Genomic DNA, 26087 nt, shown 5'->3' on the forward strand with positions numbered 1-26087 from the left:
GCGGAGGTGGTGGCGGTGGCGGCGGTGGCGGTGGCACAGCCATGCGCATCTTGGGCGGAGTCATTAGCGCCATCAGGTAAGGCGTGGCCTGCCGCGTGCGGATCCCACAAGAATAGAATGGGATTAACCTGGAAACCGACCCGGGAGCCTTAATTGGGCCGGCCCAAACGCGAAGGGTGACTGGAGGGAGAACCCTGGTGGCTGTTGTTGGATATGGAGGCGGGGCTCGGCAGGGGGTGGAGGCCTTGTGAGCTCCAGCAGGTGCAAGAGTGGGATGTGGGACCTGAGGGGCAGGTCCGGAGACTGGGGAGGTGGGGTTTAACATGACTGGGCGCGGCCTCCCCTGGCTAATTTAAGGACTAATGTTACAGAGAGTTTGGCGATGCTTCATGGGGTTAGCAGTTAAATTGGGGTGTGCTAGTTGCTAGTGAGGAGATGGGCCCAGGAGAGACCAAGGACTAAAGAAAGGGGAAATAGCTCAGAAGAGGCTGGGCTTGCTTGTGCCTGGCTGGGCTGATGGAGAAAAATGCCCGGATGGTGCCAAATTAGTCGTGGTCACCAAGCAGTGGTCTCTCAAAGCAGAAACTGGGGTAGGATGTTGAGAAGACAGACGCTTGGGAAGGGGGATGGAATAGGGTTTTTGAGCAGATGGACAGCGGGGAAGATGACGCCCGGGGAACCTGGGACAGGTCCTTGATATTGAGTCCTGGAAGGGGCGGGACTGTTGAATCTGGGCGGGATTTCGGGTTGATGTTCAATGGGGCCAAGAGGATCCTGACATCTCCTCACTCTCCTTGGCCTCAAGGTTGAAGTAATGACTCCTTAGTAGAAGTGGATTCCACCACGGGGTTGGGGGGTTGGGAGGCAGGCAGCGTTGGCGTGTAGGATCAGAGCTGGGCAGTGTGGATGGACAGATGAGGACGGGGGCGGAGGAAGGGTGGAAGGACTGAGTGAGGAGGGTGGGGCTGGAGTGTGAGCGGTTGGAGTCCGCAGTTCTATTGGCCCTGCCCGTTGGTGGCCCCGCCCCCAGGTGCTAACTCCCTCTTGTCTCCTCGTAGCGAGGCAGCTGCGCAGTACAACCCAGAGCCCCCGGTAAGCTTCCCTCCACCGGATTCCCTGTTCTCTTTCAACGCTTTTTCAGGCTTCCCCCCTGTTCCTAGAAAATCCTCCCCTCCTCTTATGAAATTCCTCTGCTGTTAAGTCCCTCCTTTACCATGTTCTTGGCCACTGTTCTCAGCCATGACTCACTTCCTGTTCACTGACCACCTCTTACTCTTCTGATAATCAGGCTGCCTAACCCACCCTGGCTTTCCCACCTAGGGTGCTTGGATGTGGGGAGCCAGAGCCCATTCCCCACACCAGCTGTGAGCTCTGCTCTCTCTGTAGCCCCCGAGAACCCATTACTCCAACATTGAGGCCAATGAGAGTGAGGAGGTCCGGCAGTTCCGGCGACTCTTTACCCAGCTGGCTGGAGATGTAAGTAACCTAGGGTCCCGGGGCCTGTCCCTAACCCTTCTGTTCCTTCCTTTGGTCTGATGGTACACACACCTGACCGTGACAATCCCAGAGTTCCCATTTTTCAAGCCTGTGTCTCCTCTGAGCCACTCTTCCGTCTGCAGGACATGGAGGTCAGTGCCACAGAACTCATGAACATTCTCAACAAAATTGTGACCCGACGTGAGTGACTGGGGGCAAGGCCTGGGACAACTACCGTGGCACAGGGGCTGGAGTGGCTGTGATCTGTAGCCTCTGACCTTCATCCTTTCCCCCACAGACCCTGATCTAAAAACGGATGGTTTTGGCCTGGACACATGTCGAAGCATGGTGGCTGTGATGGATGTATCCTTTCAGGGGCAGGCTGTGAGAGTTCCTGGTGCAGTGGGGGATTTCTGAGAGTATGTTTGGGACAGCCAGAGTATAGCTTTTATATCCAGAGACATGGACGTGCATACAGCAGAACACACACACCTACAGACATGTGACAAATAACAGCTGGCATTCAGGTTAATGAACTGAAGGTTCACAGATTTCTGACAGACAATTTTTATATACAGACATGGACGTGCATACAGCAGAACACACACACCTACAGACATGTGACAATAAATAACAGCTGGCATTCAGGTTAATGAACTGAAGGTTCACAGATTTCTGACAGACAATTTTTATACTACTTTTGGTTTTTTTTTTATTTTTTGAGACAGGGTCTCACTGTATCTCAGGCTGGCCTTAAATTCTCTGTGTAGCCCAGGCTGGCCTTGAACTCACAGTGATCCTCCCACTTCAGCCTCCCAAGTGCTAGGAACACAGGTGTGTGCTCTCATGCCTGGCCTCAGTATCATTTTATCATCTTTTTTCTTTCTCTTTCTCTTTTTCTTTTTCAGAACCAGGGATCGAACTCAGGACCTTGCACTTGCCAGGCAGGTGCTGGCGCCACTGAGCTAAACCTCTGGCCCCTCAGTATCATTTTTAAAAAGCTAATTCAAGCTACGGATTTAGCTCAGTGGCACTGCCCCTGCCTGGCAAGTGCAAGGTCCTGAGTTCGATCCCCGGTACCAGGGGAACAGTAACTAGCAGTATAGGAATCTGGACCCAGGTCTTTTGGGCTTTGAATTCAAGCTTATAAGATCCACATGCACATGTATATACATACAATACCCAGGAACACACATATGTGATTGCATGGGGCTAGTCTTTAGTCATTCATGGATATAAGACACATCGCACATAGGACCATACAGGCTCACACATGTATATACATGTCATGTGATCAAACATGTATTGTGTAGGGTGAGTAATCCTAGCTCTACTCCTCAGCCAGGCTACTGACTGCTGTGTCTCGATTCTCTTGTCTAAAATGGGACACGTGATAATAGTGACAGTAAACTGGAACTATATACAAAAGTTACCACAGTCAATGGAACATAGTCATCTGTACACAGTAGATTTTGTTGTGATTTTACTCAGGTTTTTTTTTTTTTTTTATTCTTGGAATAAGAATAATTTTCTTTCTCCAGGAATAATCCTGCAGGGGTGGGGTCCTGAGGACTTGGTGAGAAAAGTAAAGTGCCTAGGAGCTTAGCACAGTTGTTTAGTTTTTTGTTTTCGTTGATGTTTTCGTTTTTGGTACTGGGGATCAAATTTAGAACATTGCACTTTTGAGGCAGGCACAGTGCCACTGAGCTAAATCCTTGGCCCCGGTTATTTAGTTTTTATCACAAACCCAGCAGGTATTCTCTATGGCTTTATTCCTTTTGAATTTTAAGACACTGGTTTTTTACACATCCTAACATGTATGGTACTGAGTAGCTGTTAAGGATTTTATAAATAAGAATTTACCAGGTCTTTTCAGGTGAGGACCTTGTAGTTTGGAGAAGTACAATATAATTGTCTATGGTTATATTTGAAGAGCATTTTTGTTTAGAAATATACGTAGAGGGCCGGGGATTTAGCTCAGCGGTTCGATGGCCTGCCTTGCAAGCGCAAGGACCCGAGTTCAATCCCTGGTACCAAAAAAAAAAAAAACAACAACAACAAAAAAAGAAATACATGTAGATACAAGGGGAAAAATGAGAACCAAGACCTGTCATGTAAAGGTACAAGATCCCAATAATAAATGTAACTGTACTGTATACCTAGAATGTACCAATCAATTCAATTATTAAAAAAAAAAAGAAATACATGTAGATACCCAAATGTAGTGGTATACACCTGTAATCCCAGTACTTGGGAGGCTGAGGCAGGAGGATCGCTGTGAGTTTGAGGCCAGCCTGGGCTACGTAGTGAGATCAAGATAAGCCTGGACATAGCAGGACCCTGTCTCAAAAAATCAAAAAGGAAAAAATATAGGGCTGGGGATTTAGCTCAGCAGTTCAGTGGCCTGCCTCACAAGCGCAAGGACCTAAGTTTGATCCCCGGTACCACACACACAAAAAAATAAATAAAATAAAAAGGAAAAAATATAGATAAAACAAAAAATAAAACCATAACCCAGATGACAGAATAGAGTGTTGAATAGGAGCTGGTGGCCTGGGTTGCCATATGTCATCTACCCAGTCCATTACAGTACACACATCTGTCACATTGTTTTTTTTTTTTTAATGTTTTTGATACATAATAATTACATTCATTTTATTCTTAACAACTTCCTGCCAGAGCGACACCACAGGCAAGCTGGGCTTTGAGGAGTTCAAGTACCTGTGGAACAATATCAAAAAGTGGCAGGTGTGTGGCAGCCTCTGAAACTCCTTGCACCCAGACCCCCAAGCCACGGAGACCCTGTGAACACCACAGGCAAGCTGGGCTTTGAGGAGTTCAAGTACCTGTGGAACAATATCAAAAAGGCAGGTGTGTGGCAGCCTCTGAAACTCCTTGCACCCAGACCCCCAAGCCACGGAGACCCTGTGCTCTGTGGTGCTCATTATGACACCATCCTCTCTGTCTGCACAGGCCATATACAAACGGTTTGACATCGACCGATCTGGGACCATCTGCAGCAGTGAACTCCCAGGGGCCTTTGAGGCAGCAGGTGGGTCTGGCAGGGCCCTGGTTGTGTGTGAGTCTGAATCCCGGGAGTGGGAGTAGGTTGGGCTGTGTGGCCCTCACACCTAATGGCTAAACCATTCCCAGGCTTCCACCTGAATGAACATCTCTATAACATGATCATCCGGCGCTACTCTGATGAGCGAGGGAACATGGACTTCGACAACTTTATCAGCTGCTTGGTCAGGCTGGATGCCATGTTCCGTGAGTGAACTCCAGCTCTCTTCTTGGGTGCAGATTTGTTCTACCTCCACTAGCCAAGGTCTCCTGTAAGCCTGGCCTTGAGATGGGCAGGGCAAGGGGGTGCATCCTAGCCTGGTGGGGCTCACAGTCGGCCTTGTCTACTGACAGCCAGTTAGACTCATGTGGCCAGCCTCTGGGAGCCTGAGGGAGGCCCACAGGCCTCTTCAGACAAAGTAGGCACCTAATACACCTGATACACCCGATACACCCAGGGAGGGATTCGGAGGGTAAGGACATGCAAGTAGGGACCCGAAAGACAAACAGTAGTAAACCCATTGAGAAGGCAGGGAAGAGAGTCACAGGCCAAGAAACTGGCCCATGCAAAGGCCTAAAAGGAAAGAGAAGACTGTGCTTCCTGTGCTTTTTTTTTTTTTTTTGGTTATTGAGACAGGGTCTCACTGTGTAGTTGAGACTGACCTGGAACTCACTGTGTAGCCCAGGCTGGGCTCGAACTCACAGTGATCTTCCTGCCTCAGCCTCCTGAGTGCTGAGATTACAGGAGTGCGCCACCATGCCCGGTCTTCCTGTGCTTTTTGTTGGACTCTTAGTTCAGAGAGAGCTGAAGAGGGGTGGGATGAGGAGGCAGAGGACTGGGAGGATCAGTAGGGGCCAGGTCATGAGGGCTTTATTTTGTATGGTACTTAAGATTGCTAGGACCTTGCACGTGCTCAACATGAATTCTGCCACTGGACTATACCCAGTGAAGGCTGTATTTTTTCTTTTGTTACAGGGGATTAAATGTGAGAGCACTCTACCACTGAGCTACACTCCCAGCCCTTTTAATTTTATTTATTTATTTATTTTTTATTGTTTTGGTACCGGGTATCAAACTTGGATCCTTGGGCTTGTGAGGCAGGCAGAACCACTGAGCTAAATCCCCAGCCCCCTTATTATTTTTTATTTTAAGAAAAGGACTTGCTAAGTTAAGTTGCCCAGGCTGGCCTTGAACTTTTTGTTTTGTTTTGTTTTCTTTTTGGTACTGAGGATCAAACTCAGGGCCTTGCACTTGCAAGGCAAGTGGCGGAACCACTGAACTAAATCCCTGGCCCTAGCCTTGAACTTTTGATCCTCCTGCTTCAGCCTCTTGAATAGCTGGGATTTCAAGCATGTACCCCAGCAGCCAGCCCCATGAGGGCATTTATAAACATTAATGTACCAAACCCTTAAGACACCCCTGAGGGCTAGGGGTGTGGCTTAGTGCAAAGGCCTTGGAGTCAATCCTCAGTACCAAAAGAAATTTTAAAAGTAAAATAGTTAATATATGGAGAGCACTTTACACAGTGGTTGGCATGTAGTAAATACTCAGTGAAGTGCTAGCTATTTTCATTATTTTGTGTATTTTAATATTATTATCCTAAAAGCCAGTCTGTTCCCACCCATCCACTCCACACTAAAACCTTTGTCCTCTAGGTGCCTTCAAATCTCTTGATAAAGATGGCACGGGACAAATCCAGGTGAACATCCAAGAGGTAAGAAATGCCATCCTCAGGTGTGGGTGCTCAGCTCTGAGGTCCCCCTCCCGCGATCCAACCCCTGGGGGAGGCCTCTGGCGCTCCGGCCTTCTCTGTTCCTCACTCTGTGCCTCCTTCCTCCAGTGGCTGCAGCTGACCATGTATTCCTGAGCGGGACTTCGACCTGCCACCTCACTGTAGGAGCCACCATGGACCCTCAGTCCCTCCCAGGGCCCATCCTGTCTGCAGCCACATCTGCATAGGTCCTATACCCACAGGCCTTTTTTCTCCCAGCCCGGGGAACCCAGCTTCTCAGTCAGCAGCCAGGTCCCCACATGCCCCAACGTGCCATGCCCTGAGTTACCCCGGCTCTCAGACATCCTCCTATGCTCTGCCCAAGGTCACCACACCCATCACACACCCTCTCCATTACCTTTCTCCTGTACGTGTGCCAAGCCCAATACTCACGTTGCTTCCGTGCCCCAAGGGCCGTCTCAGTTCTGGAGGATCACTCAAGTCCCTGGCATACTCATTCAGTTACCACCCAGGCAGCCAAATAAACTCCAGTCATTAGGCCCACATACCCCAGTGCCTTTGCCTGTACACTGCTCCCAGCGGGCCAGGCCTAGGAGGAAATAAATGCACTCCAATTGCTGCTCCCTATAGGATCTGCCTTCTGTTCTGAGAGGTGAGGGGTGGCTTAGGCTCAGGGGAGAAAGTGTGGGTTCGGAAGAGTGGGTGGGCTTGGGGGTATCTCCCTGCCTGTCTGGGGGCGTGGGACCTGGATGTCTCATACTCCCCTTCTCTCCTCTACATCTATTTTTCTTGTACTGGGTTCTACTGAGCTGTAGCCTGGTTCTTCCTGAGATCCCTCAGGTCCTTTTGGGTGCTGTAGCCAAATCCCAGTCTGGTAGGAGATCTCAATGTCCCCTGTGCCTGTCCTCCTCTGTGTGTGTGGGGGGGGCACTACCACTGAATAGCATCCTTAGACCTTTTAATTTTTTTTTTTAAGTTTCAAGACAGGGTCTCACTAAGTCGACCTTGTGGGGACACTTGAACTTGCAGTCCTCCTGCCTCAGTTTCCCTCAGTGCTGGGATGATAGGTGTACACTTGCACCTGATATCTATCTTTCTTTCTCTTTCTCTTTTTCTTTTTCTTTTGTAGTATTGGGCATGGAGGTACACACCTGGAATACATATAATCCCAGCACTCTGGAGGCTGAGGCAGGAGGATTACTGTGAGCCTTAAGGCCAGCCTGAACTACATAGCTAGATCCCGTTTAAAAAAAAAAAAAGATTAGCCCATGGTCTGCATACTGAGCTACATCTCCAATCCTTCCCAAATATGGGATTGAACCCAAAGTCTCCAGTCTTTTTATTTTGAGACAGTCTTGTTAAGTTTCCTGGGCTGGACTGGAATTTGCAGTCCTCCTGCCTCAGCCTCCTAGAGTACATGTCTGTCCTCTCTAGCTTCAGTCTATGAACCGGTCTGTCCTTACTTGGCTTTGCCTCTGTTGTGTCCCGGACCAGGCTCAGCATCCTCCTCCCCTCTTGGGGCTCTGCAGAGGGAAGGGCTGCTCTCCTGGGATATAAGGCACTGTCTCGCATGGACACCACTCCAGGTCCCCAGGCCCCAAGCTTGGGGCAGCCCAGGGCTTGGAGTCTTAGTGGAGCACTGAGTAGCCTAGGAGTAGCCCTGGGCCTGCCTGAGGCACCAAGGGCTGGGGCAGCAGACATCCCTGGCTGGCAGGAGGATGGGCTGGGTCGCACTCACACGCGCGCGCGCATGCACACTCACACACTCACACACACACACACACACCCCAGAGCTGGGCTGGGTTCCCAAGAAACCTGCACGTTTATTTGTGTTTGTCCATGTCCCCCAGTCCTCCAGGCTTCTTGGTCTCACTTCTTGTGGGGGAAGGAGGCCCAGCCGAGGCAGTACAAGCTGTAGACGGTGCCTAGGAAGAGAGTGAGGGACAGGGAATGAGACCTCAATCCCTGCTTACGGTCCCAGCCTCTTCTCAGGCTTTTAAGCCCCTCTGCAGGTTCCCATCACCAGCCTGGATCCACTCCAGATCGGGAGCCAGCTCCTTTCCAAACAGGACTCCTAGCGGGGATCCGCCCCCCTTCACTGATCAAATCCTGAGTAGCTCAAGGCCAGCCCTGTCCCCACCGAGCACTCACCCCCCAGAGTCAGCGCCATGGTCAGTCGGTACAGGAGTTGGTCGGTGGTCCCGCCCTTCAGGTGCACAGGGATGTCATTGCTCTCCTGGGTGTGAGGGCGTCGGTTAGGGGAGGGGTGCAGACTGCTCTGTGGACCTGGTCCCAGGATCGCCCCTCTCCCCGCCCCACGGCTTGGAGGCCACGCCCCTCTCCCCGCCCACCTGGAAGAGTTTCTGCTTCTCAGCCACTCGGTTCTGGAAGTGGTGCCGGGCGCTGGAGCTGAAGGAGCGAATCAGCGCTTGGGAGACCTGCGGGGACAGGAAGGGAAGGAGGGGTGACCCCCAGTGGGTCGGGCGGGGTGGGGTGGGGAGTGATGTTGCCGTTTGAAGTCGGGCACGTGGGGGTCGTCCCAACTCGGGGGATCTCAAAGGCAAGATCGGAACTCCTGGCGAGGACAAGGACGAGGATGGAGAGGGGCCGCCTGTCAAGAAAAGGGCCTGCCCGATGTGGTAGTGCACGCTGTTTGTCCCAGCACCAAGACGGCTGAGAAGGGGCCCCGGGTTGGAGGCCACACTGAGCAATTTGGCGGGGCGGTGAGACAGGGTCTCACTATGAAGTTCAGACTGCCCTGGAACTCACTGTGTAGCCCAGGTTGGTCTTGAACTCACAGCGATCCTCCTGCCTCAGCCTCCCGAGTGCTGGGATTACAGGCGTGTGCCACCATGCCCGGCTTCACACTGAGCAATTTAATGAGAACTTGTGTCAAAATAAAAAGGGTAACTCCAGCACTCGGAAGGCTGAGGCAAGAGGATCACGGAAAGTTGGGAGTCCAGCCTGACCCACAGCAAAATGCTGTCTCAAAAAACCATACATAAATATAAAAAGGGCTAGGGATGTAGCTCAATGTGAAGGCCTTGGGTTCAATCCCTAGTTACACACGCGCGCACACACACACACACACGCATGCACTCCCCTCCTGGCTAGGACCAGGGGACCCCAGTTATGTTAGAGGAACTCTGGCTGAAGGGAGCGGGTTTAAACCCGCGGCTCCGGGCCCCCTTAGTGGTCCCAGCGGTTCCCGAAGCTTGGGGTTGGGTTAGGGCCGCCCCACGCTGCTCAGCAGGGAGCCCCGGGTCCTGCAGGGGCTCACGTTCCAAGGCCCCCGACCCGGCACGTGTCAGGAGGCCCGCGTTAGGGCGAGGGCTTTCTGGGTTGGGGACCCGGCCCGGCCCGCGGGGTCCCTCACCAGTAGGGGCCTCATTCTGGTCCTCGGCGGACGGCAGCTGGAGTCACCTCCCCTCTCAGCCAAGGACATACTCACTGCCCTCCCTCCCGGGAATCCCAAGCCACGCCCGCCACAGCCGCGGGTGTGTCCAATGGGGCGGCGGGACTCGGTGAACCCGGTCCCCGCGGGGCAGCTGCCCTCATCTCGAGGGAACCGTAGGACTGGGGAGTGCGCTTCCTTCCCGGATCTCTCCCAGCCCGGCTGGAATTGGCGAGCGGGGTGGGGTGGGGGTAGGGGTAGAGTTAAACCAGGGTTCCAACTCCTCGTTTATCTGAAGTGAGTGACTGCATCTGAGCCTTATTTACGCATTTGTGTTTTTGTTTTTTGTTTTTTGGCACCAGGGATCAAACTCCGGACTTTGCGCTTGTGAGGCAAGCGGCGAAACCACTGAGCTAAATCCCCCTCCCTGTTTTTGTTTTGAGACAGTCTGGGTGTCTTGTTCGGTATGGACTTGAACACATTATGTAGTTCAGGTTGGCTCAGATTTCTCCTGCCTCAGCCTCCCTAGTGCTAGAATGACAGGTGTGCATCACCAAAGTTTCCCCAAAACTTTGGGGAAAAAGGAGACCCCAGCATTCAGAAAGGGCCAGTGTCATTGCTCGTCCACATGCTCTGTCACTGCCTAGTTTGCATGTCTGATCACAGGACATGCTCAGTCAGACCTGCCTGACCTTTGGAGGGCTACATATTCAAATGTGAGATATGATGATCCGCCTGCCGCAGACTCCCGAGTGCTGGGATTACAGCTCAAAAAACCCTGAAAAGGCCGGGCATAGTGGTGCACACCTGTAATGCCAGCACTTGGAGGCTGAGGCAGGAGGATCACTGTGAGTTCGAGACCAGCCTGGGCTACATAGTGAGTTCCAGGTCAGTCTCAACTACCTAGCGAGATCCTGTCTCAAAAAAACAAAAGCAAAACAAAACAAAAACAAAAAACAAACCCACAAAACCCTGAAAAACCTAAAGCAAACAACAACAAAACACCAAAGTTTTGTTGCTTTGCTTTAGGACTAGCGAGACCCTGTCTCAAAAAAACAAAAGCAAAACAAAACAGAAACAAAAAAACAAACCCAGAAAACCCTGAAAAACCTAAAGCAAACAACAACAAAACACCAAAGTTTTGTTGCTTTGCTTTAGGTTTTTCAGGTGTTTTTGAGACAGGATCTTGATATGTAGTTCAGGCTGGCCTGGAATTCATTATGTAACCCAGACTTGCCTCAAACTCATAGTATATGAACTTTAACTGAATAATATCCCTTGCTTTTTCTCTGCAATTACTGAGATCAGTTATGCTCAGAACAAACCTCTGAGGAAGGTCCTGATATCGCCTTCTGTTGCAAATATGGAAAAAAGAGCTGGGTGTGGTGATGCACACCTGTCATTCTAGCGCTAGGGAGGCTGAGGCAGGAGAAATCCGAGCCAACCTGAACTACATAGTGTGTTCAAGTCCATCCTGAACAAGATACCTAGACTGTCTTAAAAACAAACAAAAATAGGGTGGGGGGGATTTAGCTCAGTGGTTTTGCCGCCTGCCTCACAAGCACAAAGTCCCGAATTTGAAGCCTCCCGTGTTACATAAGACGGTCGAATACATTTTGAGGTCATTTTTTCTTGTCAGTCTGTGTTTTCTTATGGGGTGCCAGCCATGTTCCATGCTGAGAAGTACAGAGAAAGAGGTTTAAGACCTGTCTTCCAGCAGCTGACAGGAACTCTGGTTTTATAGAAAAGGGGAACAAAGGCAAGGGTTGGGAGTTTACGTAGTGGGGGGCTTTGCATAATGGCAACATAGGTAAACCTGCCCCATCCTCCTCTGGTGAACCTCAGGGCTGGTTCCGCCAGGGTCTGGGAGAGCCATCACTTAAGGTGGCCATCTGGTCCTATCTTCGGGGGGCAGCCTCCTTCCCTGATGGGGTAATTTCTCCGGCTTGCGAGGTGACCCCATGGTGGTGGTCTGTGCTGCTCGGAGGCTGCAGCTTTGGGACAACGGCTGGAGGCTTCTTGGCATCACTTCGAAAGGACATTGTAAAAGCTGGCGATTGGGTGACACTGCAAAGCCTGAAAATTACATTCGTTACTCTTATGTTGATGTGCTTAGTGTTCCAGGGGATGAGACAAATGAGGTAAATTTAGGGCTATTAAACTTGTACTACTAGTTTTTAGACACTCCCTGAGTGATTACCCCCGCTTTTTTATGGTAGCAGGAATCGAACTCAGGACCTTGCACTTTTGAGGCACTGCTGAGCTAAATTGCCAGCCGCCCCGCAGTGATTAATATGCAGAGGTGACCCAAAGTTTTATGCAGTAAAATCAAGGCAGAGATGTCAAGCTTCATCCTGCTTTTAGTGACCCAGCTTTTAAGACCATGTAACTTTTTTTTTCTGGATTTTTGAGATAGGGTCTCACTATGTAGTTGAGACTGATCTGGAACTCACTATGTAGCCCATGTTACATTTTGACTTTTTCCTATTTCCCCACCTCCACCCACTACCAGCCACACAGGTATCCTTGGCTCTTCACCCCGGACTGTAGTGTAGCTGCTCTATTCGTCTGTGTGTCGACTTTAGACTCCTTGTATCCACAGCATCTGGCATATGGGTGAACTTGATAAATATTTGTTAAAGGAAATATACTCTAAATGTCTCTGACTTGGCCACTCCCACCTCTTCAATAAAGTAGGCGTTCTGTGGTTCTTCTAGCTTCCTGCCATCACCAAGATCTTTCTGTGGGACCCCACGAGTGTCTGGCTACACATAAGCCCACTCACCTGTTGCTAGCCAGCCATTTATGGATCGACTGTACCAGGAACTGAAGCCAGGGTGTTAGTACTGAGCTATGTCCCCAACCTTGTTTCAGTTTTGAGACAGGGTCTCACAAAAATGCTAAGTTGTCCAGTATATTCGTTACTTTTTTGTCACTAGGACCAAACACATGACACCTGCAAACTTAAAGGGGAAGTTTATTCTGGCTCAAGGTTTCAGTGGTTTCAGTCCATGGTGTGAAGAAAGGGCAGGCAGGGGACAGCTGCTCAGCCCATGCCAGCCAGACAACAAAGAGAAAGAAGGGAGGAGTGAGGGACAAGAATACACCTTTCCAGGTCACCCTCCTAGTGACACACACCTTTCTAAAATATTTTATTTGTTTAGACCCACTTCTTCTCCTGACTAGGCTCCACCTCCTAATAGCACTTTCTGCTATTATCAGTGGACTAATGCACTGTAGGGAGAAAATAGAAATCAACCTATGACTGGACCACAAAGTTTGGTGACTTAATTTTTGTTTGCTATACCAAAATATCTAAAGCTAGGTGCTTTTTTTTTTTTCCTTTTCTTTCTTTTTGTTGGTAAAAGGTATCAATCTTGGGTCCTTGCGCTTGCAAGGCAGGCGGCGGAACCACTGAGCTAAATCCCCGGCCCTAAACTAGGTAATTTTTAAAGAACAGAGAGGTGGGGATTTAGCTCAGTGGTTCTGCCGCCTGCTGTGCAAGGTCCTGAGTTTGATCCCCGGTACCAAAGGGAAAAAAAAAAAAAAGAAGAAGTTGCCAGGTGTTCAGCCTGAGCAATTAAGCAACTATGTAGTGAGACTTGTCTGAAAAAAAAAAAGGTGCCTTCTCTGCCGAACAGCTACATAATGCTGTGCAAAATGCAAGACCCTTTGTTACAACAGCAGGGAAATACTAAGGTATAAATTTTTTTTCCTTTCTTCTTCTTTTTGGTACCGGGGATCAAACTCGGGTCCTGTGCTTGCAAGGCAGTTGGCAGAATCACTGAGCTAAATCCCCGGCTCTTGTTGGTTTACTTTTTGTTTCACTTTTTTTGGTACTAGGGATTCAACTCAGGGCCTCTCACATGCATGCAAGTGCTGTTATCACTGAGCTACATTCCTGACCCTTCTTAACTTTTTCTTTTGAGATGAGGTCTTGCTAAATACATTGTCCAAACTGACCCTAAAGTTGTGCCTGTCTCAGCCTCTGAAGTAGCCTGGATTGTTGGTGCATGTCCCTGTGCCCAGCTTGTGGTGATATTTTAAATCTGCTATTTAATGCTAGGTTCTCTAGGACAAAGGAAACTCCCGGCTGAAGACAGTCACTCAAAAGGACCTAGCTGTGTGTGTACCTGGACACTTCACCAGCCACTAGACCAGCTTGCAGTGCCCTGCCCAAAGGGAAGGTCAAACCTCACATAGCCTTGCTGCCTGGGTAATGCAAGCTCTGTGTCCAGGAGGGATTGGGACCTGGATCCAAGGTAGGCAAGACAGTGACCCCTGCTAGGCCTTCTGTCCAATGTGAAATGCTGTGCCAGTCTGGGGAAGAGGTAGCTACAGCCGGCCCTGCCCTGCCCTGCCCTAAGAGGCCATGGACCATAAGTGCCACACTCCAATCCTCCCTGTACCCATACACAGGCTCCTGGGAGACAGAACAAGCATCCAAGCACCTGTCTCAGGGAGGCAGAGAGTAGTGGGAGGTGAGAGCAGACAGGAGTCAGGCTCCAAGCCCCTCATATGTGCTCAATTGTACCACAAACGTCACTCACAAAACACAAACGCAAAGATACTGCTATCAGAAATTTCAAGCTGGCAACTGCAGAACATTGCACCCAAATGTGGGCCCCTCACGCTTCTGGGCTGGTTTTCCAGGGTGACTCACAGAACACCTAAAAATCCTCCTGCTAGGTGGAAAACTGTTGTTCTGAATGTGAGATAAGCTGTTCTGAATGTGCCCCTGGAGAGATGAAGCTAAGAACCCACCTCTGCAGTACTGACCTAGCACCAGGAAGCCCAAATCAAGAAGCGGCCAATCAGATGCTATAGTACATGCCCATAATCCCAGCACTCTAGGAAGCTGAGGCAGGAGGATTGCAAATTCCAGCTCAACCTCAGTAACTCAGTGAAACTCTATCTCAAAATACAAAGTAAGACTAGGGCTGGAGATGTAGCTCAGTGTGAAGACCCTGGGTTCACTCCCCAGTACCAGGGGGGAAAGAAAGAAAGGAAGACAAGAAAACAAAACAAAGAGCTCTGGTGGCCACTCCCTGGGAAGGTCTTGGGAGTGGTTCTGTCACCTTGCAGACAAATAGGCTGAAATCCAACATAAAGTGCTTTGCTGTCCTGTATTAACATGAAGATTTAGTTCTATAAAAAAAAAAGTTCAAATATCGTGGCACAGAGGACACAGAACTTCTATATTAACCAAACTCAATATGAGGATCTTATTTGGATCTTGACTTGAACAAACAGTAAAAATAATTTTTTGAGACAATTGGAAAACAATATTTTTGACAATTGGAAATTTGAATCACGGTTGATTTTTCTTTCAACATTTTATTATTATAAAAAAATGATTAAACATATATAGAAAGCCTGAAGAAATTCAGCAGGCAGCTGGGCACACACCTACAATCCCAGCCCTTGGGAGCTGAGGCTGGAGGATCACTGTGAGCTCAATGCCAGCCTGGGCTCCACTGTGAGGTCATCCCCAGCATAAAATACACAATAAGACCTTGTCTCAAAAAAAAAAAAAAGAGAAAAATCTTAAATATTTGTATACCTATCACAGAAAATATTTTGCTATATTTGCTTTATCCTATATCTAGCCACCTATGTATGTCCTAGCTCAAACATCAATCCCTACTATCTTTCAAAGTAAATCAGAGATATCAGTATTTGCCCAAATATTTAAGAATGTGCCATCATCTACACTGCCTGAATATTGGGATATATTAAATGACCCTTAATTTTTATATGTGACATTGCAATTGTAGCTGTTTTGAAAGTCATATTTTAGGAATACACTTTCAGATCTTTGTGGTGGAATGGTATCAGGTATAGTGTATTAGTCATCTTTGGCAAGTAACAAATGTCTCCAAACCGTAGCAGCTCAGAACAGTAAATACTTGTTATTTCTCAGTTTCAGTATGCCGTGAATCTGGGGATGGTTTACCTCTGCCAGGCACAGAAGCTCTGGTGCCAAGTCAGCTGGAAGTTGCTTGCTGTGGCAGACAACAGGATCCAGAACTACACTTTGGTGCCACCTACTCTGGTGCCACCTACTGGCAGATAAAACAACCTGGATCTTCCCACACTGCGCTGGGGATGGAGCTAGCAGGCCCTCAAAACCCCCATCCCCCTCCCTCTCTCTCCCCTTCTTCTCTTTTCTTTTTCTCTCTTTCCTTTTTTTTTTTTTTTTCCTGGAGACAGGGTCTCGCTATGCAGTTCAGGCTGGCCTTGAACTCACTACAGAACTCAGGCTGTCCTCAAACTCGAGGCAATCCTCCTGCCTCAGCCTTCTAAGTGCTGGGATTGAGGCGTGCACCACCATGCCTGGCTCTTTCCTTTTTTCCTTCCTTTCTTTTTCTTTGGTACTGAGGGTCGAACTAGGACCTTGCGCTTTCCTTCCTTTCTCTTCTTTTTTTATTCATTCTTTTTTCCTTCCTTTATTGTCTTTTTCTTTTCACTCCTCCTTTTCCTTTCTCCTTTCTTCTTCTTTCTCCTTTTACCCTCTTTCTCTTTCTCTTTCCCTTCATCTTTCCTTCCTTTTCTTTTAAAAAAATTTTTAAAAATTATTTTTGGTATGGGGAATCTAAACTTAGGGCTTTGCTCTTGTGAGGCAAACACAGAGCCACTTAGCTTAATCCCTGAGCCTTTTTCAATTTTTCTGAGACAGGGTCTTGCTAATTGAACTTGAGGTCCTCCTGCCTCTACCTCCTAAGCCCCTGTGATTATGGGACTGCACCACTATGCCCAGCTTGAATTTTTTTTTTTTTTTGTCCTGGGGATCGAACTCAGGACTTTGCACTTGTGAGGCAGGCCTGGTGCCACTGGGCTAAATCGCAGCTATCCAACTTGTTTTGAATTCACTGTGTAGCCCAGACTGGCCTCAAATTTGCAACAGTCCTCCTGCCTCAGCCTCCTGAGTGCCAAGATTACAGGTGTGTGCCACCATGCCTGGCTCAAAAAAAAATTTTTTTTTAGATTAAAAAAAAACATGGATGTCACAAAATTAAATGAACTAAGGATCTGAGCCTAAAATTAATTTATGCAATTTTTTTTTACATAAAAAAACATGGATGTCACAAAATTAAATGAACTAAGGATCTGAGCCTAAAATTAATTTATGCAATTAACAGTGATCACCTATGTTGTAGGCACTATGCCAAAAGGAATATCAAAGTCAAAAAATATGTGAAGGGGCTCAGTGGCACTGTGACTGCCTTGCAAGCACAAGGTCCTGAGTTCAATCCCCGGTACTGGAAAAAAAAATCATGATCAAAAGAATGCAATTTAAAATAAAAGTGACTTTTCCATTTTTCACCTACATTAAAAATAAATGTGTTTCTGGGCATGGTGGCACACGCCTGTAATCCTAGCACTTGGGATGATAAGGAAAACTTATACATAGTAAAAACCTACAAAGCGTTACAATGGAAAATGGCTTCTGCTATCTAACAGCAGTTTGTTTGGTTTAGCTCAGAACTAATAGGCACTGAAGGCACTAACTGCTGAATGAGGCATTTGGTCTGACCCTGACATAACAGGGGGCATCCAGGTCTTGAGCTCCGATGAGACTGGAGCCACCTGATCATGAAAGTATCTAGATGAAAGAATCCATCACTAACATTTGCTCCCCTGACCCTGAACACCCCCTTCCTATGGACTAGAACAGATAACTAGGCGAATCTTAAAAGTAAACTCCCCAACTGCAAAGAACTGTTATATCTGGGTTGAAAGCTAACTATCCTCTGACTGTGATTTGAACTGTGAGAATGAAATGTAACCACCCAAATGAAGTCAAGGCTGTGAAACCCTGTAAAAGAGGAGTTATAGCCCAGTGGGTCATCAATCCAGGCACAGCTTATGTGCGATTGACCCTTATTCATAAATAAATTTGTTATTTTACTTCCATTCTGCTGCCTCTCTGTGTGTCACTTATTGATTCCTTCTGTAACAGGGAGGCTGAGGCAGGAGGATCGTTGTGAGTTCGAGACTAGCCTGGGCTACATAGTGAGTTCCAGGTCAGTCTCAACTACATAGTGAGACCCTGTCTCAAAAAACAAAACAAAACAAAAAATAATTGTGTTCTCTGAGACTGGAAGGATGTGGCGCTTGGAATCTCTTCTACTGTCAGTAGATGTGCAGTTGCCTACCCTTCCTGAAGGCATTTCGGCAATGTCTACAAAATGGCTTAAAACGCAAACACACCTTTAAATACGGCCAGCCAGGAGCAGGAAAAGGAAACCTGTTTGTGGCTCCCAAATATTATTTGGGAAAGTAACAAAATACAAAGAGGAAAGAGCTCCTTGGAACATGAGTACGTCAGGATGGGAGGCAGGAAACGAACCAGGTGAGCTTGGAACATTCTGGGGCAGAGAGAAAGCAAATGAGCAGAATTATGGGGTCCTGTCCAAAGGATACAGGGGGAGCAAGTGGAAGAGGCTCCCACAACCAACCATGGGATTGCTATTTAAATGAATTTAAACATATTAAATACCCCCCCCACACACAGAGCTATCATGACAGCTAGGGAATCAACTCATTAATTTGAAAACCAATAAATAAGCACCTGTCCTGCCTTTCATTACTGTAACAATGCATAACCAAATAGTTGAAAGGAAGATTTCCTTTATGAAAATATTCTAGTAGCTGGGTATGGTGGCCCACTCCTGTAATCCCTGCACTGTGGGATGCCGAGGCCAGAGGACTGCAAGCCTGAGACATTAGCAATTTAGTGGTTTAGCAAGGAAAAATAAATAAATGAACAGAAGCTGGGCACGGTGGCGCACGCCTGTAATGCCAGCACTTGGGAGGCTGAGGCAGGAGGATCGCTGTGAGTTTGAGACCAGCCTGGGCTACATAGTGAGTTCTAGGTCAGTCTTAACTTCATAGTGAGACCCCATCTCAAAAAGCAAACAAACAAATGAACGGACAGTGGTAGAGGGCTTGCCTAGCATGTGTTCAATCTCTAATGCCACAAAACAAACAAAAATGAGTAGCTGCAGAATAAAAAAAAAAAAAACTCAACAATAATGAGGGAAGGTGCATACACTGAGGCTTAAGAGACCTGGCAATTAACGACAATTCACAGAGATTACTGATTTGTTTTTAAACTGACATTCTTGAAACAGAAGTTTGAACGCTATCACCTATGTAATGTCGTTAAGGCACTATTGTCAATCATTTCAATGACTGAAATTCTTTTTTGTATATTTCTGAGATATTTTAGCAATGAATACTGAAATATGGATGCAATGATAGATATCTGGTCTTTACCTAAACAGTAATGGAAGTGAGAGAAGTGGGTAGGAAGTAGCCAAAACAAAATTGGTCATGAGATGATAAACTGTTTAAAAAAAATTTTTTTTTTGTACCCAGGATTGAACTCAGAAACTTGTGAGTCAGGCAGCAGAGCCACTGAGCAAGATCCCTGGCCCAAGATGATAAATTATTAAAACCTGGAATTAGGGCCGTAAGAGTTTGTTATAAGATTCTGTGCATTTTTGAATATAATCAACTCTTTTTTTTTCCTTCAGTACTGGGATTGAACCCAAGGAGTGCTAATGCACATCCCCAGCTATTTTTCAGTTTTTTAAACTTCTGAGATAGGATCTTGGTAAATTTTTCAGGCTGGTCTCTAATTTGCCTCAGCCTCTCAAATAGCAGAGATTACAGATGTACACCACCCACACCACCCTCAATATTTGGCTTTTGTTTTTTGAGTTCGGGCTGGTTTAGAACTTGAGGCCATCCTCCTGCCTCAGCCTTCTGAGAGCTAGGATTATAGGCATGCAGCACCACACCTGGCAGACTCAACATTTTTCACAATTTTTTAAAAACTCTGTTTTTTGCAACAGGGTCTTACTACATAGTTCAGGCTGGCTTTGAACTTACTACATAGCCCAGGCTGGACACAAACTCATGGCAATCCTCCTGCCTCAGCCTCCTGAGTGCTGGGATTACAGACATGCACCACCATGCCCAGCTTTTTTTTGTTTTGTTTTGTTTTGTTTTGTATTTTGGCACCAGGGATCAGACTAGGGACCTTGAGTTTAAAAGACAGGCGTGATGCTCAGCTAAATCCCTGGCCCTTAGTTTTGTTTTTTTTTAAGTATATACATTTTGATTTAGCATTGCCACTTGTAAGAATTCATCTTAAACCAGGTGTAGGGGTGCATGCCTGTCATCCCAGAACTTGAGAGGCTGAGGCAGGAGGATTACTGAGAGGTCACGATTAGCATGATCTCCATAGTGAGTTCAAGGCCAGCTTGAATTACATAGTGACTCCATCTCAGGAAAAAAAAAAAAAAAAATCCATCTTTTTTTTTGTTTGTTTTTGGTTTTTTGAGACAAGGTCTCACTATGTAGTTGAGACTGACCTGAAACTCACTATGTAGCCCAGGCTGGTCTCAAACTCACAGTGATCCTCCTGCCTCGGCCTCCCGAGTGCTGGGATTACAGGCGTGCGCCACCACACCCAGCCAACATGACAATTTTAATGTCATAGTTGGTAGCTCCTAACGGTTCTCTCCTCCTCCCCCCACCACCTCTGGTGCCAGGGATTGAACCCAGGGCACTGTGCATGCTAGGCAAGCACTTTACCTCAACTGTACATTTTAATCACCAAATAACATAAAATATGACACACAGAATATTGCTTTCTAACCTTTTGCAAGCAGTGGCACACGCAGAAGGTGCAGAGATTTTTAGCAAACACTCAGGCGGTCTGCTAAGAGGCCGGCAACAGAGTGCAACTGCCCCACACACTCCCTGACTACTCCCAGGGATGAGGTGAACAGTTTCTTGATTGTTCTGTGATTTAGTAAAAAACCTGGATTCAGATATCACTGAAGTTCAGTCAAGGATATTTTCATCTTTATTGTGACCTTCTAGAGTTACAATAGCAAAATTCTGAAAACATAAATTAATCTAAAGCAGGTGAAATCTCAGACATTCAATTTAAAATCAGCTTTTTAGGCTGGATGTGGTGTTGCACACCTATAATCCCAGCACTCTGGAGGCTGAGACAGAAGGATTGCCACAAGTTTGATGCCAGCTTGGGCTACACAGTGAGTTCAAGGCCAGCCTGAACTACAGAGAATGAACCTGTCTCAAAATTAAACTGAAAAACAAATTAGCTTTTTAATAGCTTATTGGCTTAGAAAGTCAGGAATGTTATTTATATTTATCTTCATAAATGACAATAATCTACATTTTGTTTTTCTGCCATTACATAAGATGAAGTTCTTAATTTTTCTTTATAAAATTTTTTTCTTAATCAAAATTTTATTTAGCTTTGAAAATAAACTGGCAAGCTTCCTTTAAGGATTATCTGTGTCCTGAAGTTTCTAGGTTAAAGTGTTTTCTTCTGGGCATGTTAATAAACTCCTGTAATTTTAGCACTCTGGGAGGCTGAGGCAGGAAGATTGCAAGTCTGAGCCCAGCTGGTACAACTCAGTGAGAACCTATCCCACCATAAAAAAAAAAAAAAAATTTTTTAAAGGCTGGGGACATAGCCCACTTTGAGACCTTGAGTTCCGTTTCCACGACCATCACAAATATTTTTTGTTCTTCTTTCCCAGTTTTGTTTTGTGGTGCTGGGGATCATGAATGTTGATAAGCACTCTGCCACTGAGGTACATTCTTATGTCCTAAAACGTTTTGTTTAAAGGGAAAGAGTTTTGATGAACTTTTATGTTCTTCCATAATCACTGATGGATTTACCCATTCCACATCTTGAACCCATTTGATATTTTTGTAAAAATCTGTTCTCTAGCTTTTCAAATATATTAAAGTCATACATAATAAATTATCTTTTTAAAAGTCTTCATCTTCTTCCTATTCATCTCACTTGGTACCAGTATCAAACTCAGGACCTTGCACTCACAAAACAGGCACAGTGCCACTGAGCTACATCCCCAGGCCTGTTACTTTTCGAGATAAGGTCTCACTATATAGTCCAGGCTAGCCTCAAACTTGAAGTGATTGTCCTGCCTCAGCCTCCCAAGTGCTGGGATTACAGGTGTGTGCCATACCTGGCTCTTAGTCACATTTTTTAGATAACATTTATAAATTCTCTATCCTATTGTATTGTTAAATAACCTTCATATTGTTAATATTTTATTTTTTTAATAATCTTTTCTTGGTGGGATTTTATTTTCTGCAAAAAGAAGTGACAAAATTTGAAAAATTAGAGTGAGGGAGAAACTGGCTCTACAGAGAGAGCTTGAGCCAAGTAAAGGGAAAAAGCAAGACAAAAGTATACTCTAGAGGACAAAGGGTAGCTATGATGAGGAAAAGCCAAGATAACTTTTTTTTTTGGTGTTTTGAGACAGCATCTCATTACGTGTAGCTTAGGCTGGCTTTGAACTCACTATGGAGCCTAGGCTGACCTTGAACTGAAAGCCATTCTCCTGCCTCAGCCACCTGAGTTCTGGATTATAGTAACCTTTTGATTTTTAATCATGCTTACTGCTAATTTAGTTTATTTCTTTTCTGTTAGAGTAATTAATCTTTCATTCAATATGCTCAGTATGACTGGGAATGACTAGGTGCTAGAGATCTATGTTTGGTGATGAAGCCCCTACCTTTAATTCTTGGATTCTTGTAAGAGTACAGCTTTGGTTACAATGAACTGGTTTTTTGTTTTTCTTTTTTTCCTGGTACTGGGGATTGCACTTGGGACCTTGTTCTTGCAAGGCAGGTGTAAAGCCACTGAACTAAACCCCTGGCTGAATTGGTTAATATGTAGAATTTACTGTTGTTCATTTCTAGTTTGTAGTTTGACGTTTTACAATTTTGAGACAGGATCTAAGTCGCCCAAGCTGGCTTTGAACTTGGTGATCATCCTACCTCAGCCTCCTGAATAGCTGGGATTAAGTGTGCACCATTGTGCCTGGCTATAATTTTAGTTTTAATTTCTTATTAAACTAAGTTAAACTGGGTGATGGTTTATTTTTAAATGGGTAGATTTTAGTTACTCTTAATTTCTAATTTTTTTTTTTTTTTTTTTTTTTTTTTTTTTGTACTGGGGATTGAACTCAGCACCTTGTGTTGCGAAGCAGGCACCGGAACCACTGAGCTAAATCCCCAGCCCGTAATTTCTAATTTTTTGAATGAAAGCTTTTTTTATTCCTTCTTTGATTTTTTGAGATGATCTCACTCTGTAGCTCAGGCTAGGCCTGAACTCACTGTGTAGTCCACACTGGCTTCAAACTTGAGGTGATCCTCCTGCCTCAGTCTCCTGAGTGGTGGGATTACAGGTGTCCACCACCACACTTAGCTGGATGAAGGCCTTTTTGTGATAATTATGGCCTTATTACTGTTTTTTGGAATTATAACACTGGTTATGAAGGCTTTTTAGACACTTGATATATTCATAAAGTCCTCCTTTCACATTAACTCAATAATAATATTGCTAATAAAATTGATGACACTAGCTAGTATTTATTGAGCACATATGTTTCAGATATATGTTTAAAGCTTTATAAAAAAAACATATGAGGGCCAGGGATTTAGCTCAGTGGTTCTGCCACCTGCCTTGCAAGTGCAGAGACTTGAGTTCAACCCCTCGTACAGGGAAAAAAAAAAAAAAAAAAGAAGTCTGGGGAATTAGCTGACTAGCACCAAGCCTGCCTGGCAAGCACAAGGTCCTGAGTTTGAGCCCAGGCACCAAAAAAAAAAAAATTGAATTGATTAGTCTTCATGAAAACTCTCTAGTAGGTAAACATAACTATCATCAATTGCCGGGTATGGTGGCACATGCCTGTAATGCCAGCACTCAGGAGGCTGAGGCAGGAGGATCACTGTGAGTTTGAGACCAGTCTGGGCTACATAGTGAGTTCCAGGTCAGTCTCAACTACATAGTGAGACCCTGTCTCAAAAAACCAAAACAAAACAAACAAAAAAAACTATCATCAATTAAAAATAAGTGAAAAAAATAAGTAAATGAGGGACAGAGAGATTGCAAAATTTCCCTAAGGCTAAATAGTCAACAATGGAAAAGAGAAGACAGTGCAGAGGATGGTCTGTACCATGAGAAAAAGCACATTCATTATTTATTTATTTATTGGTATGGGGATTGAACTCGGGACCTTGTGCTTGTGAAGTAGGTGACGGCACCACTGAGCTAAATGCTCGGCCCCACAATTTTATTTTTTGAGGCAAAGTCCTGATATGTTGCTCAGGCTGGTTTTGAACTGCTGGGCTCAAGTGAGCCTTCTGCCTCAGCTTCCCAAGTAGCTGGGACTACAAGTGCTAACCCTGCATAGGTCGCTTTCTGTTAGGAATTCTCAGAAATTTAGCATATTTTGAATGTTAACAGAAGGCTGTTCTGTTAATAACTTTTTAAAGCATAGGTTTTCTGATGCTTGCTAAGCAGTAAGAGAGACACGAACACCCACATTTATTGAATTTTCTTCTGGTATGAGTTTTCTAATGTTCCACAATAGAAGTGACGAATAAAGGTTTTCTGACATTAATTATACCGATAATGACCTCATACCGAGACAGGTGTGAGCTCACACAGACGCTTTCTCTGTCGCCCACATCTGAGGCTTGCTAACTGGTATGGATTCTGTAGTGCTCAATGAGCTGAGAGCCAAGGACAAAAGCCTGCCCACACTCCCTGCATTCATAAGGCTTGATCCCAGGATGGATTCTCTGATGTTCAGTAAGCTGTGAACTGCGGATGAAGGCCATCCCACATTCCCTACATGCGTAAGGCTTCTCACAGGTGTGAATCCGCTGATGGTGGGTCAGCTGTGAAACGCGAATAAAAGCTTTCCCACATTCCTTGCACTCGTAAGGCTTGTCTCCCGTGTGAATCCTCTGATGCTGAATGAGGTATGAACTGCGGCTAAAGGCCTTCCCGCAGTCCTTGCATTCATAGGGTCTGTCACCAGTATGAACTCTCTGGTGTCGAGTAAGCTGTGCGTGCTGTCTAAAGGCCTTCCCGCACTCCTTACATTCATAGGGCTTCTCCCCGGAATGGATTCTCTGATGCCGAGTCACTTCTGAGCTGTGAATGAAGCCCTTTCCACAGTCCTTACACTCATAGGGCTTCTCCCCAGTGTGGATTCGCTGATGGACGGTCAGCTGCGAGTGCTGTCTAAAGGCCTTCCCGCAGTCTTTACACTGGTACGGCCTGGCACCTGTGTGAATTCTGCGATGAACAGTAAGTTGCGAGCCACGGATGAAAGCCTTCCCACAGTCTTTACACACGTAGGGCTTCTCACCTGTATGAGTTCTCTGATGCAGGATAAGCTGTGAATGCTGCCTGAAGGTCTTTCCACACTCTTTACATTCATAGGGTTTGACACCAGTATGAAGCCTCTGGTGCAGAATAAGTTCTGAGGTACGACCGAAGGCCTTCCCACATTCCTTACAGCCGTAAGGTTTCACACCTGTATGAATTCGCTGATGTTGAACAAGGTGTGAGGCACGGCTGAAGGCCTTCCCACATTCCTTACACTCAAAGGGCTTCTCACCAGTGTGAGTTTTCCGGTGCTGACTAAGGTGAGAGCCGCGGCTAAATGCTTTCCCACATTCACTACATTCCATCAGTTTCTCGCTGGCCCTGCTGGGCTGATGGGGAGTGAGGGATTTATGATCCTGGAAACGGGGTGCGTTTTCATAAATGATTTCCGCTTGTTTAAAATAACATTCCTGATTTACTTGTTGTCTTTCAAATTGGCCTTTGAATTCCCAGTCACCTCTAAAACTGGAGTCATCAAGATCACAGTTTTTAAGGCTTTCCATTACCTCCCAATGGAAAGACTTTATTTCAAAAATATCTTTTTGTGGAAATGTCTCATATCTGGTCTCTAAGCCTGAAAAATACAAGAAAAAGTAAACACAAGCTGTTTTCACAAAAAGAACTAGAATGTGTTATGTACAAAAAGCATTTCCTCACGATGAATGTAAGCATACGTACTGCAAACATGTACTAATAAAGATTTAAAAAAACTGTTCTCTTCTTTGAAAAATAAAAAATTCTAATTATTGATGTAGGACAGTACTGTATCATACCTCTATGAATGTAAAATATCTAGTACCTGCTTTATGATACATAGTAGGGACCGTGCTTTATCAGAGCTACATTTAATGATATTACTCTAGAATGTTCTCTTTCCAGATGATGATTAAGAGGCTAATAGAAAAAATGGTGCCAGGTACCACAGCAGCAACAGAACTTTGCTGTTGTCTGGATAGTATTCTTTTCTTTGTTTTTTTTTTTTTTTTTTAATGGAATGTGCTGAATGTCTATAATTTTGTTCAGATGACTGCAGAACCTGGAAAAGCTGTTCCTGCTATCGATGCATAACATACTATTATTAGTCTTTATATATATATATATAAAGACTATATATGTGTGTGTGTATGTGTGTGTATATATACATATATATACATACATA

At 45.9% G+C, this 26087-nt stretch overlaps 3 protein-coding genes across 3 annotated transcripts in view; 1 reads left to right on the forward strand and 2 right to left on the reverse strand.

Moving 5' to 3' along the window:
- Capns1 (calpain small subunit 1) overlaps positions 1–6897 on the forward strand; it is an 8365-nt gene extending 1468 nt beyond the window's left edge. Inside the window, 10 exon segments of the mRNA XM_033765765.1 lie at positions 1–76; positions 1059–1092; positions 1387–1476; positions 1620–1677; positions 1775–1839; positions 4156–4224; positions 4450–4528; positions 4630–4746; positions 6196–6254; positions 6381–6897. The exon segment at positions 1–76 is cut by the window's left edge and continues 60 nt beyond it. Of these exon segments, the coding sequence (XP_033621656.1) occupies positions 1–76; positions 1059–1092; positions 1387–1476; positions 1620–1677; positions 1775–1839; positions 4156–4224; positions 4450–4528; positions 4630–4746; positions 6196–6254; positions 6381–6407 (674 nt within the window). The 3' untranslated portion in view covers positions 6408–6897.
- A 765-nt stretch (positions 6898–7662) lies between these two features.
- LOC104867508 (cytochrome c oxidase subunit 7A1, mitochondrial) lies at positions 7663–9754 on the reverse strand. Its single transcript, XM_010631895.3, has 4 exons — positions 9649–9754; positions 8624–8710; positions 8424–8508; positions 7663–8197 (listed from the first exon to the last, which is right to left on the reverse strand). The coding sequence occupies exons 1-4, from the start codon at positions 9715–9717 to the stop codon at positions 8142–8144; spliced, it is 297 nt and encodes a 98-aa protein (XP_010630197.1). The 5' UTR covers positions 9718–9754; the 3' UTR covers positions 7663–8141.
- A 14477-nt stretch (positions 9755–24231) lies between these two features.
- LOC104867533 (zinc finger protein 425) overlaps positions 24232–26087 on the reverse strand; it is a 71712-nt gene continuing 69856 nt past the window's right edge. Inside the window, exon 12 of the mRNA XM_033765984.1 lies at positions 24232–25502. Coding sequence (XP_033621875.1) covers positions 24232–25502 — 1271 coding nt within the window. The remainder of the gene's footprint in view (positions 25503–26087) is intronic.

This window comes from Fukomys damarensis, unplaced genomic scaffold, assembly GCF_012274545.1.
Source record: "Fukomys damarensis isolate Sample0158 unplaced genomic scaffold, DMR_v1.0_HiC HiC_scaffold_19, whole genome shotgun sequence".
NCBI lineage: Eukaryota > Metazoa > Chordata > Mammalia > Rodentia > Bathyergidae > Fukomys > Fukomys damarensis.

Bases quoted from the DNA above. Each gene is read 5' to 3' on its own strand.
- LOC104867508 (XM_010631895.3), bottom strand. From the start codon at position 9,717: ATGTCCTTGGCTGAGAGGGGAGGTGACTCCAGCTGCCGTCCGCCGAGG. The intron at 8,711-9,648 runs GTGAGGGACCCC...CTGTCCCCGCAG, and splicing joins CCAGAATGAGGCCCCTACTG to GTCTCCCAAGCGCTGATTCG. The intron at 8,509-8,623 runs GTGGGCGGGGAG...CCTCACACCCAG, and splicing joins AGAAGCAGAAACTCTTCCAG to GAGAGCAATGACATCCCTGT.